The sequence below is a fragment of the Notechis scutatus genome, chromosome 9 (assembly GCF_049901735.1).
Source record: "Notechis scutatus isolate UNSWTSFEM ecotype Mainland chromosome 9, rNotScu1.2, whole genome shotgun sequence".
Taxonomy (NCBI): Eukaryota; Metazoa; Chordata; class Lepidosauria; order Squamata; family Elapidae; genus Notechis; species Notechis scutatus.
The window spans coordinates 17,004,306-17,022,866 of record NC_142017.1 but is presented as its reverse complement, the minus strand read 5'-3'; the positions used below and the strand labels follow the sequence as shown (position 1 = coordinate 17,022,866).

At 43.1% G+C, this 18,561-nt stretch overlaps 1 protein-coding gene and 1 long non-coding RNA gene across 2 annotated transcripts in view; both read left to right on the top strand.

The window, feature by feature from the left end:
• The first annotated feature begins 477 nt into the window (after window positions 1–477).
• Window positions 478–1,280, top strand: LOC148129843 (uncharacterized). Its single transcript, XR_015750577.1, has 2 exons — window positions 478–720; window positions 922–1,280. It is a non-coding gene; the product is annotated as an uncharacterized LOC148129843 (long non-coding RNA).
• A 5,835-nt stretch (window positions 1,281–7,115) lies between these two features.
• The window catches only part of SLC12A4 (solute carrier family 12 member 4), a 57,978-nt gene continuing 46,532 nt past the window's right edge, over window positions 7,116–18,561 (top strand). Inside the window, exon 1 of the mRNA XM_026672074.2 lies at window positions 7,116–7,652. Coding sequence (XP_026527859.2) covers window positions 7,496–7,652 — 157 coding nt within the window. The 5' untranslated portion in view covers window positions 7,116–7,495. The remainder of the gene's footprint in view (window positions 7,653–18,561) is intronic.

Sequence of the window (18,561 nt, the reverse complement as noted above, 5' to 3'; positions counted from 1 at the left end):
CACACACGCAAAGTACCAGCAAAGGAGGGGGGAAAAAACTCCAGAGAAGTTCCTGAGACAGGAAGTCTAGTCCTGCCAAGAATGGAATGAGGGTTAATGGAGAGGCAGTTTCTGTAAGCAACACCAGAATGTTTCCTTCCTGCCTTCCTTACAGGATTAGGCCAGTAATTTCTAACACTTTGACCTTAGATGTCCCGTCTGAAAAGGTGTGACCCCCTGATCGGTGCGGTTTAGGAGTGGGGCTTGGTCCGTTGACAGGCCAGCCCAGGAACGGGGCCCGCCCCTCTGCAGCGCCCCTCCACTCTCCACTCTCGTGCCCCCCCCCCTTTCGTATCCCCCTTGCCCACCCCCCCCCAGCCCGCATCGCACCGCACCCCCATCCAGCCTTCGCGCGACGCCCCTCATGTGCCACCACCCACCGTCGGGCGCTCCCCCCAGCGCCCCTCCAGCCCCAGGTTTTTCCCTTGCCCCTTGCCATATCCCAGGGTCATGTGATCTTTTGGGAGCTTCTGACAAACAAAGTCAATGGGGAAAGCAGATTCACTTAACAAACTCAATATCTGGAGTGATTCACTTAATAATTGTGTTAAGAAAGGTTGTAAAATGGGGCAAAATTTACTTAGTGACTGCCTGGGTTAGCAACAAAATTTTGGGGTCAAACGTCATCATAAACCGGGGACTGCTTGTATAGGAATGTGCTACTTATCTGTTATATATTATGTTATATATTATGCATATATTATATGCATGCTTATGGCGTGCATAAGCGCACCAACGTGCCTACCGTCCCTGTCCTATTGTTTCTCTTATTCTTTTATTTTTCTTATATGTACCCATTTCATGTATTCACAACTATGTATACACTTATACTTATTATCTTGTAAACAATTGGCAAATCAAATAAATAAATAAATATAGAAGATCTGGGAGAACCAGATAAATGGTTCTTAGTTAGGAACTGAGGATTTCATCCCTTTCAAACTGCATGGTCAGTTTCAGAGAGATTTTGTGACTCTTTAAGGAGAAGACGAGTGTCCTTAGAAATATATATATATATATATCTAGAATCAGATGAAGACCTTTTTGAGAATCTATGTGCCATTCCGTGTGCACAAAAAAGCCGCAATATTTTTATTTTCATTTTTGCATGTAAGGAAAACAGCAGGATGGAGAAAGACAAGAGTAAGAAAAAGTTATCTGCTCTCTGTTTTTATTGTTATTTTATTTGAGGAAGAATAAGTGAAGGATTTGAGAATTATTTTATTTTTTTAAAAAAATAATTTTAAACAACAAACATAAACAAACACCAAACATGCAACACTGAATAAAATCTTCTTTCCATTATACAGTGTGTCTGTTGGTACATATCTCTTGTGCACAATATCAATAGTCATTCCATCCTATTTTGAGTTACAATTCAAATCATATACAGCTACTATCCATTTAATATCATATTATTATCAAATCATTATCAGACTGTTTTTGCCAATTTATCTCATTTTTTTGAGCAGAATTCAACTATTATAAAGCCTAATTTATAATATCATTCATTTCCATGTAATCAAGCATATCATATTGTAGTAATCGCTTATAACATATCTTTATATTATTTTAAGGACTTGAGAATTCTTTATGGCATATGCATTGTCTTGGTTTACTGATTAATTTCTAGAAGCTTGAATGTTTCCAAACACCCTCTTGTATTCCATATTCTTAACCCTTTACTGAAATTCTCCATTTTCCTTTTCCATTCATTTCTTCAGCTCCAGGTCTTCCTTTATTTACGTTCAATTTGCTGGCCTCTGATTGTATTTGCAGAACACTTTAAACTTCATAACTGCAAGCTTTGTTTACCAAAATATCCCAAATGTTATTGCATTTCCACCATGTAATCTCATCATCTGCGTTTGCACAACAAAAAGAACCACCATAAAACAAGACAAGGTTAAAAATTACTCATGTTTGGCCTGTTGTCAAACACACCCATGCTTGTGTCTAATCTGAATTGTCTAGAAAAATGTTAACGCCGTAGGTTAAATCATCCTCATTTAATCTCACATCTCTTCCAGGCAAGGCAAAATGATAAGGAATGATTTCCCTTGTAGGCTAAATAAAACATTTAATCTGCATTGATAATATATGCAAAGCAAGCAACTATGACCCTTTAAGAATTATCCTTCCAAAATCTTAGCTTACTGTTATGCACAAATGAGGGGTCTTTGTGTTCTCTGAGCTTGTTTTCTTGCAGATGTTTTATTACCCAAAATAGGTAGTGAACAGTATGAAACATCTGCAAGGAAAAAAACCAAACCCAGAGAGCCCCCTAGAACTCTTTATTTCAATCCCGAGCTATAGATATTCTCCTTTATCGATAAAAGCAACTACAGGCACCCCTCAACTTGCAACCACAAAACGGAGCCCAAAATTGATGGTGCTAAGTGAGAATTTTGTGGTGAGTCTTGCCCCATTTTATGACTTTTCTTGCCACAGTCATTAAGTGCAGTTGTTAAATTAGTAATACCGTCGTTAAGTAAATCTGGTTTCCCCATTGGGTTTGCTTGACCGAAGGTTGCATAAGGGGATCGTATGATCCTGGGACCAGCGGTGGGATTCAAAATATTTTTACTACCAGTTCTGTGGGCGTGGCTTGATGGGTGTGGTGTGGCTTGGTGGGTGTGACTGAGTGGGCATGGCAGGGGAGGTTACTGCAAAAATCCCCCTTCCCTCCCCACCCCAATAACCTGCTTTCCAGCTCTGTTCTCCTGTGCAGGGCAACCAAAGAAGACCCAGCCGATGGGGGCAGGGCCAGTCAGAGGTGGGATTTGCCAGTTCTCCAAACTACTCAAAATTTCCACTACTGGTTCTCCAGAACTGGTCAGAACTGGCTGAATACCACCTCTGGTGGAAGATCATTAAAGAGAGATCCAACCTAGAACTAAGGAGAAATTTCCTCACAGTGAGAACAACTAATCAATGGAAAGTCATTCAGTGTTCTGTGTCCTTCCTTTCACGGCCTCTCCTTGTCTCTCAAGCTTAGAGAGCTAATGCTGACAACCCTCTCCGTGGTTAATGTCACATCGATGCAGACAGCCCTCAAAATGTCAGAAGTCCTCAAGGAAATCACGTACAGGAGCGAAGAGCTCTCTTCTTCTGCACAGGTGAGTAGGCAGCTAAGAAGGTGCCTTCTGACCTCTGGATAAAGCAACCAGTGGTGGCATTCAAATTTTCTTACTACAGGTTCTGTGGGCGTAGCTTGGTGGGCGGTGGCAGGGGAAGGATACTGCAAAATCCCCCCACTAACCTGCTTTCCAGCTCTGTTCTCCTGTGCAGGGCAACCAAAGGAGACCCAGCTGATCAGCTGGGACTCAATGGGAGGCAGTGAGATGGGGGCTGGGCCAGTCAGAGGTGGGATTGGCGGCATTGGCCGGTTCTCCAAACTACTCAAAATTTCCGCTACTGGTTCTCCAGAACTGGTCAGAACCGGCTGAATACCACCTCTGCCTGGGAGACCGCAACCGTCATAAATATGAGTCAGTTGTCAAGCATCTGAATGTAAATCACGTGACCATGGGGATGCTGCAATGGTCGTAAGTGTGAAAAATGGTCACGACTCACTATTTATTTATTTAAAATATAAGTAAGGTTCTGTCTCTTTATTTTCCTCGTAATCATCATATGGTTCCTTCTGCTACATTTCTCCCCTCCTTCCCAATTTTCCTGCCTTCATCACATTCCTCAATACAGTTGCCTCTCCTCCCTGGAAGGTGTCGGAGAAGAGTCAGCCAATATGTCCTTTCCCAAAAATCTGGTTCTGTAATCAGGGCCTCACCTTTACTTTTCTCCCTTAACTGTGGAAAGGAATTTCTGCAAGAAGCCAAGAACAGAATGAATGATCTAATCTAGTCTAGTGAAGAGAAAGACCAGGGGAGACAGGATAGCAGTCTTCCAACACTGCCACAGAGAGGAGGAAGGGGTCAAGCTGTTTTCCAAAGCACCCGAAGGCCAGACAAGGAATAATGGATGGAAATTGAACAAGGAGAGGTTCAAGTTGGAAATAAGGAGAAATTTTCTGACAGTGAGAACAATCAACCGATTTGCATTAACAGAGGGATACAATCAAGATCAAGTGAGGTACTAATACCACTTTATAAAGCTTTAGTAAGACCACACCTAGAGTACTGCATCTAGTTTTGGTCACCACTCTAGAAAAAGTGCAGAGAAGAGCAACCAGGATGATTAGGAGACTGGAGACATGAAGAACGGTTGCAGGAACTGGGCTTGGCTAATCTAGTGAAGAGAAGGACCAGGGGAGACATGATAGCAGTCTTCCAATATTTGAGGGGCTGCCACAGAGAAGAGGAAGGGGTCAATTTATTTTCCAAAGCACCCGAAGGTCAGACAAGGAATAATGGATGGAAACAGATCAAGGAGAGATTTAACCTGGAAATAAGGAGGACTTTTCTGACAGTGAGAACGATCAACCGATGGAACAGAAGTTGCCTTCAGAAGTTGGAGGCTTTCAAGAAGATACTGGACAGCAATCAGTCAGAAATGATGTGGGGTCTCCTGCTCAGGCAGGGGGTTGGACTGGATGACCTACAAGTTCCCTTCCAACTCTGTTTATCTAAAATCTAAAAAAAATCTGTACGGCACTTTCTTGCAAAAAGGGAGGGGGAAAGCAATTTTGATTTTTTTGGGGGGACTCTTCATCTAAAATTAGCCTGCACGGTTTACCAAACCTGTGGTCCCTTGCAGAGGGAGAATTATCTGTTCAATGTCAAGAATCCACGTTGAGCATTTCCAGTCCAAATTCAAATTACCAAACTGTAATTCACAGTGTTTGGAACGTGGTGGAATTTCTAGCCTGTTATGTACTCTTGAAGCAGTGACGTCTATGCTGGCTTGGGCATGTTGTGAGGATGGCTGATGATCGGACTCCGAAAGACCTCGTGTATGGAGAATTAGTGCAGGGAAAGCACCCTAAAGGGAGACCACAGTTACGATATAAGGATATCTGCCAGGGGGGATCTAAAGGCCTTGGGAATGGACATCAACAGCTGGGAAATCTTGATCTCTGATTGTTCAGCTTGGAGGCTAAAGACACAGCATGGCCTTCTCCAATTTGAAGAAGAGACATTCTTGGCAGGCTGGCAAAGGGGCAGTCCGGGAGCCCGTGAAATCTGGGGTGCTGGGCAGGGGACAGACTGTGTGGAAGGGATTGCCAGTGTCGAGTTGGCTTTTTTAGCCACGCTAGATGCTGTTTTAGGACCTCTTTTCAGAGCACGATACCATAGTCTCTTGAGACTGAAGGATGCCAATAAATTCACGGTGTTTTATCTTTAGCTGCCTAGCTCAAAGGGATACTTAGAGTGAACATGGATGAGCATAAACCCTTTTGCATTCCTCTCCCCAAGTCCAATTCAATTTCAACTTTAACAACAACACTAGAGCGCACAACAGATATAAACTAAATGTAAACCGCTCCAAACTTGATTGCAGGAAGTATGATTTCAGCAACAGAGTGGTCAGTGTCTGGAACTCACTACCTGATTCTGTTGTTACCTGCTCAAACCCCCACTCCTTTACCCTCAAACTAACCACTATTGACCTCACCCCATTCCTAAGAGATCTGTAAGGAGCGTGCATAAGCACACCATCGTGCCCACCATCCCTGTCCTATTATCCCCAATTATTAGTTCCTATTTCTTGTATTTAAACTTATGTTTATTCTTGTTTCTGTTATATTGTAAGCTTTTGACAAATAAATAAATAAAATAAAATAAATTCAGCCCAGAGGAAATTATGTCTTGGTTCACACATTATACTACATCATGGTTTGTTTGGTAAAGCACACTGGGCTGCTTTTGTAAATGCATAAACCATGATTTGCCATGATTCTGCTCACATAGCCTGCTGAGCCAAAACCACTAACCATGTTAAGCCTCCCTGCAGTGTGTGAACCCATCTCTGTTTGGTTTCACAAATCGCAAGTAAGGCAGCCCATTGTGTGACTCCTGCCTAAAGTTAGCAAACAGACCTCTCAATCAGGTAAATATTTACCTACCAGTCAGCATGAAGACATGGAAATGTCTAAATAAAGAGGAGGATGTTGTTATTATAGCAGAATTATTGGCAGCTGAACAGTAGCTGAGTTCACATTCTGGAGTAAGTGCATAACACCCCAAACACAGCTGAGTTCACGGTCTACAATAATCCATGTTATGCTGAATAAACCCTAATCAGTTGCATTCACATAACACCTCAAACCCAGCATTCACACTCTGGAATAAGCCATGGTGTGCTGAATAAACCCTAATCAGTTGCATTCACACACCTCAAACCTAGCACTCTGGAATAAGCCATGGTGGGGTGAATAAACCCCAATCAGTTGCATTCATACAATACCCCAAACACAGCTGAGTTCAGGGTCTATAATAAGCCATGGTGGGCTTATAAACTCCAATCAGTTGCGTTCATACAAAACCTCAAACAGATGAAACTGAGTTGACACTCTGGAATAAGCCACGGTGGACTGAATAAACCTCCATCAGTTGCATTCACACAATACCCCAAACACGGCTGAGTTCACTCTCTGGCATAAGCCACTGTGTGCTGAATAAACCCCAATCAGTTGCATTCACACAACAACCCCCACCCCTCCCAAACGAGCCAGAGTTTATTTATTTATTTTTATTTATTTATTTTGTCAAGCAATTATAAGGTAACAGGTATAAGTATAAACATAGTTATGGATACATGAAATGGATACATATAAGAAAAATAAAAGAAATAAAAATAAAAAAATAAACCATAGGACAGGGACGGTAGGCACGTTGGTGCCTTTGAGGCGTGCAAACTTCCACCCTGGGCTCGCCGGGCTAGGTTCAGGCTCGCGCTGCAAAAGCGAGCTCGTCGGGCAAGGGGGACACGTGAATCCAGCGCGCAGGGTTGCGAAGAGCGAGGGAGACGACCCGGGTCAACTTCACCGAGTTTGGGCAAGGAAACGTCTGCAAGGGAACAACCAAGAGAGCACCAAGAACAAACCCACCCACCCACCCGGCGGCAACTCTGAGCGGCGGAAAACTTTTTTCCCCTGGGGCCAAAGTGAAGGGCGCGCCGGCAGGGGCGAGCGAGGCGGACCCTCGGGGGCTGCGCGTCGGAGCCCGCCGGCTAAGCGGGTCTGGCCCTGGCGCTGAGCCGAGCCGGAGTCCCTTCTTCCCTCCCTCCCTCCTCCGGAGCGCTCTGGCTGGCTGCTCTGCAGTCCCTCGGAGCGGGAGTGGGGGGCGTCGCCGAGCCGCGCTTCCTGGGAGGAAGTGACCCAAGGCCGCTGGAATGCCAGCCTGGCTCGGCCGAGGCTGCCGCGCCGCGTCTCCCGCTCGCCTCGTCGAGCTGCTCCGGCCAAGCCCCGGGCGCGGCGGACGGAGAGCCAGGCGAGGACGGCAGGAGGAGGAGGCGGAGGCGGCGGCGGCTGCTCTTCCGACGTCCCGCCGCGGCCATGCCGCACTTCACCGTGGTGCCGGTGGAGGACCAGTCGCGGGCCGGCTACGATGCCTTGGAGGGGCTCAGCTTGGTGGACTACAGCCAGCCCGGGGCGGAGGGGGCACCCCGAGCCTCCTGCCAGCGGGATCCCTACGACTCAGTCAGCTCAGACGGTGAGTGGCGGCGGGGAAGCGGTTGGGGCTGGCTGGATAGACACGCTTCCCAACGCCCCGGGCACTCCGCTCGGTGGCGCGGAAGGGCGCTTGGAGAGGCGCGGCTGCGCTTGGAGAGGCGCTTGCCCAGCTCTGGAAACGGTGCCCGAAGTGGCTTGCGAGGCACTAAGCTTGCAATCCCGGCTTGGGGGGACCAGGAGACAAGAGGTCTCTGAGCGTACGCAGAGTTTTAGAAGTGGCCCAGCTGCAAAGGAAGGCGGGGAGACGCTGGGTGGAGTTCGGGATGCGGGGCGCGTAATTTTAAGGGTGGTTTCCTGAACGGAATTGAGTCAGCTACTTCTAGGACACCCACGCCAACTCTTTCCTAAATTAGCATTTCTGTCCTCCCCCCCCCCCCCCCCGGCTACGGGTTCCCATCCTTTGGGAGATGCTGGGTGGGTAGACTCGCCCAATAGCTGGGGATTTGGTCTTGGGAGGAATAGGGGTTATTCCAGCTGGAGCGTTTTTGTTTGCTCACTTGTTTAAAAGTTGAGTGCTTATAGTTTTGATTATAACAATTGTGGGAGAGGAGGAGGAGGAGGAGGAGGAGGAGGAGGAGGACACAAGGAAGAAAAGGGATGGGGAGGTGGATTGCTGGCATTATAAGCTTCCCAGCCTTTATGACACAGGAAGAGGCTGCATTCACACATTGCACTAAGCCAGGGGTGTCAAACTCGATTTCATTGATGGCCGCATCAGGGTTGTGTTTGATGGAGGGCGAGGGGAGGGCATGGACAGGGTGGGCTTGGACAGCTTGATGTCACTCATGTTGGGGTGCTTGTAGTGGCCCGAGCACTCTGCTAGCAAAAATAGACTCCCAAGCTCCATTTTCGGCTATGACAGAATAGAATTCTTTTATTGGCCAAGTGTGATTGGACACACAAGGAATTTGTCTTGGTGCAAATGCTCTCAGTGTACATAAAATAAAAGGTACATTTGTCAAGAGTCAGGAATCATCAGGTACAACACTTAATAATAGTCATAGGGTACAATAAGCAATCAAATCATACTAAGAAACAGTCAATAACGTCAAACAGTCAATAAGCAACGAAGTTACAGTCATACAGTCACAAGTGGGAGGAGATGGGTGAAAGGAAGGATGAGAAGATTAATAGTAATAGTAATGCAGACTTTGTAAATAGTTGGACAGTGTTGTGGGAATTAATTGTTTAGCAGAGTGATGGCGTTCGGAAAAAAATTGTCCTTGTGTCTAGTTGTTCTGGTGCGCAGTGCTCTGTAGCGTCATTTTGAGGGAAGGAGTTGAAACAGTTAATGTCCGGGATGTGAGGGGTCTGTAGATACTTTCACAGCCCTCTTTTTGACTCCTGCAGTATACAGGTCCTCCATGGAAGGCAGGTTGGTAGTAACTGTTTTTTCTGCAGTCCTAATTACTCTTTGAAATCTGTGTTTGTCCTGTTGGGTTGCAACTGGATCAGCAGCTCCTTGGGATCTGCATCCTGCAACGGCCTTCTACAATCCTCTGCCAGCAAAAACAGAGCTTGGGATGGCCGTGCAGAGACACTGTGGGCTGATCCTTCACTGTTTCCAGGGTATCCCCATGGACCAGATCGAAGCACCCCATGGGCTGGATTCAGCACACAGGCCTTGAGTTTGACACCCCTGCACTAAGTGGTGTTTTGTTTAAACCAGGGGTGTCCAACCTTGGCAACCTTAAAGACTTGTGGACTTCAGGTCCCAGAATCCCCCAGTTTGAAGTCCACAAGTCTTCAAGCTGGCTGGGGAATTCTGGGAGTAAAAGCACAACAAAGAATGTTCTTTCTGTGCCAACTCAGAAAGCTCAAACTGCCCAAGGAGCTGCTGATCCAGTTCTACAGAGGAATGATTGAGTCTGTCATCTGCACCTCTATAACTGTCTGGTTTGGTTCTGCAACCCAACAGGACAGACACAGACTTCAGAGGATAATTAGGACTGCAGAAAAAACAATTACTACCCACCTGCCTCCAATTGAGGACCTGTACACTGCACGAGTCAAAAAGAGGGCTGTGAAAGTATCTACAGACCCCCTCACATCCTGGACATAAACTGTTTCAACTTCTTCCCTCAAAACAACACTATAGAGAACTGTACACCAGAACAACTAGACACAAGAACAGTTTTTTTTCCTGAAAGCCATCACTCTGCTAAACAAATAATTCCCTCAACACTTTTCAACTATTTACAAAGTGTACACTACTATTACTGTTAATCTTCTTATCACCCATCCCCTCCCACTTGTGATTGTAGGACTGTAGCTTTGTTGCTTGTATCCTTACGATTGTTTCCTACTATGATTTGATTGTTGATTGTACCCTATGACTATCATTAAGTGTTGTACGTTATGATTCTTGATTCTTAACGAATGTACCTTTTCTTTATGTATACTGAGAGTATTTACACCAAGACAAATTCCTTGTGTGTCCAATCACACTTGGCCAATAAAGAATTCTATTCTATTCTATTCTATTCTATTCTATTCTATTCTATTCTATTCTGTTCTGTTCTGTTCTGTTCTGTTCTGTTCTGTTCTATTCTATTCTATTCTATTCTATTCTATTCTATTTATTCTATTCTATTCCAGAAGTCTGCGAGTTGTCAAGATTGGAAACCGGGGGTTTAAACCAAGGATATGTAAAAAAAAACAGGGGTTACAAAACTCTACCCCAGTTTTGCAAACTACATTGTGCTCCTCAGGAAAGCTCTTGAGTTCCCGCATCTCTGTTCCCCGGTAATAAAAGAAGTTAGGAACCTGCTAAATTCATTGAGTTTTGTTTTGATATGTTTTGTTTCCAAGCCATGCCCTTTGCAATAGTTTTGGCAGGTTTGGTTATCAATCATCTGTACCAGAAGTTCTGTCATTTCTGAATTCTACACATCCCTAAAAGAAACTATTTAAATTAGACCAGGGCAGAGGTGGTATTCAGAAGGTTCTGACCAGTTCTGGAGAACCGATAGTGGAAATTTTGAGTGGTTCGGAGAACTTCTGAAAGGCCCCGCCCCCATCTATTCTCTGCCTCCCAAGTCCCAGCTGATCAGCTTGGTCTTCTTTTGTTGCCTTGTACAGGAGAACGGAGCTGGAGAGCAGGTTAGTGGAGTGGGGAGGGAATGGAGATTTTGCAGTATCCTTCGCCTGCCACGCCCACCAAGTCATGCCCACAGAACCAGTAGTAAAAAAAATTGAATCCTACTATTGTACCAGGGGTGTCAAACTTGATTTCATTGAGGGCCACATCAAGGTTGTGTTTGACCTTGGGGGGTCTAGTGTAGTGCTCAAAATGTTTATTCTGCCACACACACACACACACACACACACACACACACACACCATCATCATCATCATCCTCATGCAAGGTTATTCAGACACTAAACCCATGATGATGAACCTATGGCGCATGTGCCACAGGTGGTACACAGAGCACATGAGCTGCAGGCAAATTTGTCTCACTGCGCATGTGTGCACCTCACAGCTGATTTTCGGCTGGTTTGAGGCCTTTTTCGACCTTCCAGAGACTTCAGGAAGTCTTCTACAGGCCTTTCAGGCTGAAAACTAAGGCCGTTTTGTCACTTCCTATTTTTTCAGAAATACCGGAAGTGATGAAACAGGCTGAGTTTTTGGCCCGAGAAGCCTGCAGAAGCCTTCCTGAAGCCTCTGGGAGGCCGAAAAAGCCCTCAAACTGGCTGTGAAAATCAGCTGTGAGGCTCAGGGCAGGTAAGTGGGCGGCGGGGGGTGGGGATTGCGTAGGGGGCGTGGGATGGGTGCATATTGCCTTTTGGGTGCTGGCATACCAGCACGAGTGTGCAAGTGTGTGCACAATTTTTGGCACAAGAGCCCAAAAAGGTTAGCCACCACTGCACTAAACCATTTAAAGTAAATCGATGGTTTACATTCGATGGTTTACATTCTAAACTATCTCTGTGCAGTTTAAGTTTGAAATGGGAAAGGGAAGGTTTGGAAATTTGTATGTTAAAGAGGAAAAAAACAAACCAAACAGTTTCGGGGAATGATTTTTCTTGTCCTGCTGTTGAAGAAAAACAAGTTCAGACATTGACAGACAGAACATATCAGCAATTCAGTGTTGTGGATAGATTGATTCTTCCAGTGTTGTATAATCATTTGAGGATGCCTCTCCCTGTCAGAATTGGCCTGAATACTTGCTGTGTTCTTTCTTTCCAAATATTGGAGAGGGAGCCAAGAAGGACACGAGTTTTTTTATCAGTGACTAAAAGAGGTCGATAAACCTATGTATTTCGGATCAAATTGTAGCAATGGTACACTCTTGATGCATTCCAAATGTTGCAGTTGCAGCCAAGAAGAACACCAGTTCTTGATGTGGCTAAATGGGATTGATAATCCTGTGAAGTTCAGGCTACAATGTAGCAATGGTAGGATGCCACTTAACAGAAATAAAAAAAAATAACAGAAGCACAACGTTGGAAGGGACCTTAGAGGTCTTCTAGTCCAACTATTTCAGGCAGGAGGCTGTGTAGTCTCTTCTGAAAAGCCTCCAGTGATGACGCACTCACTTCTGAAGACAAGTTGTTCCCCTGGTGAATTGTTCTCACTGTTACGAAATTTCTTCTTGATTCTAGGTTGCTTCTCTCCTTGATTAGTTTCCACCCATTGCTTCTTGTCCTGCCTTCTGGTGCTTTGGAGAATAGTTTGATCCCCTCTTCTTTATGGCAGCCCCTCAAATATTGGAACACTTGCTATCATGTCACCCCTAGTTCTTCTTTTCCCTAGACTACACATACCCAATTCCAGCAACCATTCTTCAAATGTTTTAGCCTCCAGGGCCATGATCATCTTCGTTGCTCTTCTCTGCACTCTTTCCAAAATCTCAACATCGTTTTTATAATGTAGTGACTCAAACTTAATTGGTTTAATTGTTTTATGTCTGCTAAAGGTCATTCCGGCTGCATCGAATCAGAGGTGCAGCCAAAGCAAGATTTTGCTTAAACCAAACAAGGAAACCAAGCAGGACAAGAAGTGTTACTTTTAGGAACTGTGTGCCCACAAAATTATCTAATGCAAGAAGGTATACTCTTGGAAGCGGAAGCTTTGTTTTCTGCTCCAGCCAAGTAGAGTAAGAACTTCTGGTTCTGTGAATTTGTGAAAGGCAAGATTCAGGACAAGAGCAAGCATCATTTTTCTTCATAAGGAAGGTTGCTCATGAATGCCTGAAATTTGGGGAAAAAGTTAGAGCTAGATTGTGGGCTTCAAAGTTTAGTTCTGATACTGATTTCTGAATCTTGGGGAACATCATTTCTGAGTTCTTAGTATACACCTGCTTGTCCAAAACATTTTTCCATCAGACGGACTAAAGGCTTGTAGTATTAAAAAAATCGGACTGATTGTGCAAACCTGTCATTGATGTGGAATCAAGGGCTGAAGGTGACACGGGAAAATAGAAAAAGAAAAATGTCAGAAGAGGGTTGTGGAAAACCTAGAAACCTGTTCAGATGTTGTGGTAGACTGAATGTATCCTTAGAATCCCTAAGAATTCTATTTCATTGGCAAAGTGTGCATAGCTCAGACAGTTGAGACTTTGTAATCAACTTTGAAAAAGCCAAGAAGATTTGGGTAAGGAAACATCTGCAAGAAAGCAACCAAATTCAGATTGTTGAGACTGAACCAGTATCCTGGTTCAGAATCTGGAAAAGGACATTTAATCATCTTCACTTGGTTGAGGTAGGGATTACTCTGAAGATTGAGGTTGTTATAAAGGTTGTGGGGATTTTTTTTTAAAATGAAGTCTGCCAAACTAAATCAAGGTGCTTAATTTCTTTTCTGCACATGATTTGATGCCTGAAGAGTCCACTTGTCCTCCGTTACTTTGGTCTAAATCAGAGTTGGAGAAATCTATGTTTTTTTTCTTTTTGCTGAATAATAATTTCCAAATCTTGATTAGAATCATCAGTGTTAAAGGATGCGAGGAGCTGTAATTTAGAAATTTATGGAGGGTTCCAGTTTACCTTTTCCTACCATCAGCAGTAAACAGCTATATTCCTTCCTTCCTTTCTCCAGTTTCCAGCCATTGTTCTTGATGGAGTATTCCTAGAAACTCTAAACTTAATGCAATATTTATTCAATTCATATCCTGCAATTTCATTAGTAAATTATGAATGAGGAACAAACTGCCTGGAGTTCCTTGGAGAAATATAATATGAAAGCTACCATTATTAAAGAGACATTTATGAAAATTGAACAGTAACACCAGATTTGATTCACAAATCACACTCCAGCAAAGCGTGGGTCAGTTTTATTTTAGGCCAGAATGTGTGCATCTTTTTCTTTCTTTGAAGGTCATGGGTTATGAAGGTGATGCAAATTCAGCCATTAGTGATGTATTCAGCAAATTCTAGTTATAGGATATAGAACAATATATGTTCCCCCAAACTTATCCTTATTCTTTTTGCCAGGCTTTTGGTTTAGCTGAAGGACAGTCTGTGTCTTTGTGGAAAGATGGAGGTTCTTAAATAATGACATAGTTTTGTCTAAATGGAAAAAGGTAACATGTAATTTCCAGACTGCAAATGCTGACTTCTCAGCGGTTTGGTAACTAGAGCATGGCTTTGCGTTCTACCTGATGGATCACAAAGCTTAATGCAGCTTTTTAAATGCTTTTTTTAATGCAGAAGAAACCCCAGAGAGGGGCTTATGGAGTTGAGGATCAGTGAATTTACTAGGTTCTCCAGCAAACCTGGGGGCCCCCCCCGGGGAGATTGGAGAGAGCAAAAATTCTACAGAAAAGAACAAAAGAGAAACTTTCTCCTAACAATAAGACTAGTAAAAGCCTATAGGAGTTGAGATCCCTGTTGTTTTCTTTTGAGATTTACTGGAAAAGTGGGAGGCAGCTGAAGGCCGGAAAGATTACTGTCCTCAATAAAAAGACCTTCACACAGCCCTTGGCCAACTCATCACGAAAGAACTGCAAAAGAATCAAACTTTTCTCCAGGACATTTGTCCCTCTTTTAAAAGTGTTTCAAAAGCAAATTCCCCTCTTGCCACCTTGAAAAGAGAACTGGTAGAACAATCCAGCCAGATAATGAACAATCCGCAGTTAGTCACTTTTCCATTATGGTTATTCTGAAAAACAGCTTGAGAATATTCTGAGTTTGATGGCTGCTATTTTTAAACACTTTGATTTGCCTTTTTATTTTCCCAAGCTTATGATTCCATTCTGCGGCACAAAAAGGCTTTTATACAAAACAAGTTTTATATGATACAGTTCCTTTGTTTTATGTCACTCAAAAGCTATTTTGGCCTAAGGAAAAAAACAAACCCTGTTTATCATTTGTAATGCAGACATAACTAACTGTTCTCCTCTTAAAGTTGTTTTTGTAACTATCCATTTTCTCTGTTTTGTGTCATAGTTTTCTGAACTGAAAATGTACCTAATGGAGGAATGTGCTTACCGAGGCATGCATCCTTGGTCAAAATTGCATACTGGAAAGAAAATTGCTTGCCCAAAGATGCATGTTATTAGGGGGAGGAAATCAGAAAAGTAGGCATAAAACAGGGATGATAAATGTGCAAGGAGGGCACACTTTGCTTTTTGTCTGTGGGTTGTACATTGTGGCAGAAACAGGATAGAGAGAAGTTTGAGAATGAAAAAAAATGTGGCAAAATTATTTGCCTACGTACTAACTTTGCTAACGGATAATGATAGAGGTCTGTTTTTCCCAGCATAGATAAATAATAGAATTCTTTTATTGGCCAAGTGTGATTGGACACACAAGAAATTTGTGTTGGTGCAAATGCTCTCAGTGTACATAAAAGAAAAGATACATTCGTCAAGAGTCAAGAATCATCAGGTACAATACTTAATAATAGTCATAGGGTACAATAAGCAATCAAATCATATTAGGAAACAGTCAATATAAATCATAAGGATACAAGCAACAAAGTTACAGTCATACAGTCACAAGTGGGAGGGGATAGGTGATAAGGAGTGATGAGAAGATTAATAGTAATAGTAATGCAGACTTTGTAAATAGTTGGACAGTGTTGAGGGAATTAGTTGTTTAGCAGTGATGGCGTTGGGGAAAAACTGTTCTTGTGTCTAGTTGTTCTGGTGTGCAGTGCTCTATGTTTTGAGGGTAGGAGTTGAAGTAGTTTATGTCCGGGATGTGAGGAGTCTGTAGATACTTTCACAGCCCTCTTTTTGACTCGTGTAGTATACAGGTCCTCATGGAAGGCAGGTTGGTAGTAATTGTTTTTTTCTGCAGTCCTAATTACTCTCTGAAGTCTGTGTCTGTCCTGTTGGGTTGCAGAACCAAACCAGACAGTTATAGAGGTGCAGATGATAGACTCAATAATTCCTCTGTAGAACTGGATCAGCAGCTTCTTGGGCAGTTGGAGCTTTCTGAGTTGGCGCAGAAAGAACATTCTTTGTTGTGCTTTTGGTAACTTCTAAATGTTCAGGTACCCATGCTGGGGGGCAGTGCCATTAGATTAGACTCCAAATGAGACCAAAAGGACCTGCTTAAAGTGTTTTGCTTTGAATTCACAGATGTGTTGGTGAAGTTCTCTGGAAATTGGTCGAATGCTGTATTGTCAGATTTTAGAACCAGGTTGTATTCCTTCCTAGTTTGCTATAATTGAAAACACTGCACAGGATACACATAAAATAAAGGAATTCGTTCACCCACAAATGGCTAGAAGTTATGTAAAAGCTTGTACCCATAATATCTTGCAGTGGTACATCTGTGCATTTCCACCGGGCGAGCTTGAAGCATGCTGGCTGTATACAGGTCATCCTCAACTTACAATAGTTTGTTTAGTGACCATTCAAAGTTACAAAAGCACTGAAAAATGGAACTTATGACCGTTTTTCACAGTTATGACCTTTGCACATCCCCATGATCAGGTAATCAAATTTCAGATGCTTGGCAACTGGTTCCTATTTATGACTTCATAATAACTATCATAATTAATTTGTAACTATTTCAATTCATTTCCCCAAACAGGAGTTGTTGGTCTCCACCACAGACTTTAGGAGCTGAAGCTTTGAAACAGCAACAGCAAGTCTTGTTGTGGTTTGTTATCTATCCTGTCGCAAAAGTTTTTGGGAATCTCCACCAAATTTTAAATGATAAGTGTTAGTTTTGCTGTAAGGAAAGATGCTTCCTCTCTAGAGATAATTCCAAGAGAAGAGGTAAAAGTGAAACAAAAATGATGTTTTATTCATCATTCTTGAGCCTTCTCTCTCTCCTGCCATCCTACTGAAAAGCTGGCTTTTCTACAGACCTCCAACAGACTTTTTTTGGGGGGAGGGTGGAAAAAGAAGATTGCTGGAGAAAACAGGAGTGTGTTTGTGATTTTATTTGGGTTTAATGGCAACAAAGGGTGATTGACAATGTCAACATTTACCTAAGCGCTTTCTCTTTAAAGTAGGCTTTTGCATTTGGGGGAAAAAAAGGCTCTGTAATCTTGGTGTTCTTTCTTCTTTGTTTTTTTTGCAGTCTTTGAATTCTTTCCTTGATGTCTCTCTCCCTTCCCACCATCCCTATTAAACAAACCCTGGTTTAATTTGAGGTATGCATCCAGCCAAGGGGTTGCAGTATTGTTTTCCAATTGCCCTGCAATCCCCTGGCTAGGTTCATGCCTTGAATTAAAGTATGATTTGCTAGGTTAAAGAGAAAGCACTTAGGCCAATGTAGCCATTATTAATTCAACAAAATGTTTGTATCGGGGGTGTGTGTGTATAATCCTCTGAGTGGTTGGCAGTCAGACGTCAGGCAGGAAAAACTAGGTTCACAGGTGAAGATCCAGTTAAATATGATTTATTGCTAAAAGCCTATGCACGGGGATCTTCTCAATATCAGCATCTGCTTGGAGTTAAATGAGAGTCCGTAGAATTCAAGGGAGGTTGGATTTAACCCACTTATGGCTACGTAGAGATTCTAGGCTGATTCCTCTTGTTTACTCCACACCAGGTTCTGCCACCCTTTCGCCTACAAAATGAGATTTTTGTTCATTTCTAATGAGCCTATCCCAGGCTATCTTTCTCTCTCCACATCTGCTTGGAGTTAGAGATTCTAGGCTGATTCCTCTTTTAACTGTCTGTCATCTGTACCTCTATAACTGTCTGGTTTGGTTCTGCAACTCAACAGGACAGACACAGACTTCAGAGGATAATTAGGACTGCGGGGAAAAACAATTACTACCAACCTGCCTTCCATCGAGGACCTGTATCCTGCAGGAGTCAAAAAGAGGGCTGTGAACATATTTACAGACTCCTCACATCCCGGACATAAATTGTTTCAACTCCTACCCTCAGAACAATGCTGTTCTGGCACTGCACACCAGAACAACTAGACACAAGAACAGTTTTTTCCACCCCAATGCCATCACTCTGCTAAACAAATAATTCCCTCAGCACTGTCCAACTATTTACAAAGTCTGCAGTATTATTACTATTAATCTTCTCATCACTCCTTATCGTCCATCCCCTCCCACTTGTGACTGTATGACTGTAACTTTGTCGCTTGTATCCTTACGATTTATATGGACTGTTTCCTAGTATGATTTGATTGCTTATTGTACCTTATGATTATTATTAAGTGTCGTACCTGATGATTCTTGACTCTTGACAAATGTATCTTTTCTTTTATGTATACTGAGAGCATTTGCACCAAGACAAATTCCTTGTGTGTCCAATCACACTTGGCCAATAAAAGAATTCTATTCTATTCTATTCTATTCTATTCTATTCTATTCTATTCCATTCCATTCCATTCCATTCCATTCCATTCCATTCCATTCCATTCCATTCCATTCCATTCCATTCCATTCCATTCTATTCCATTCTATTCTATTCTATTCTATTCTATTCTATTCTATTCTATTCTAACTCCACCCAGCTTCTG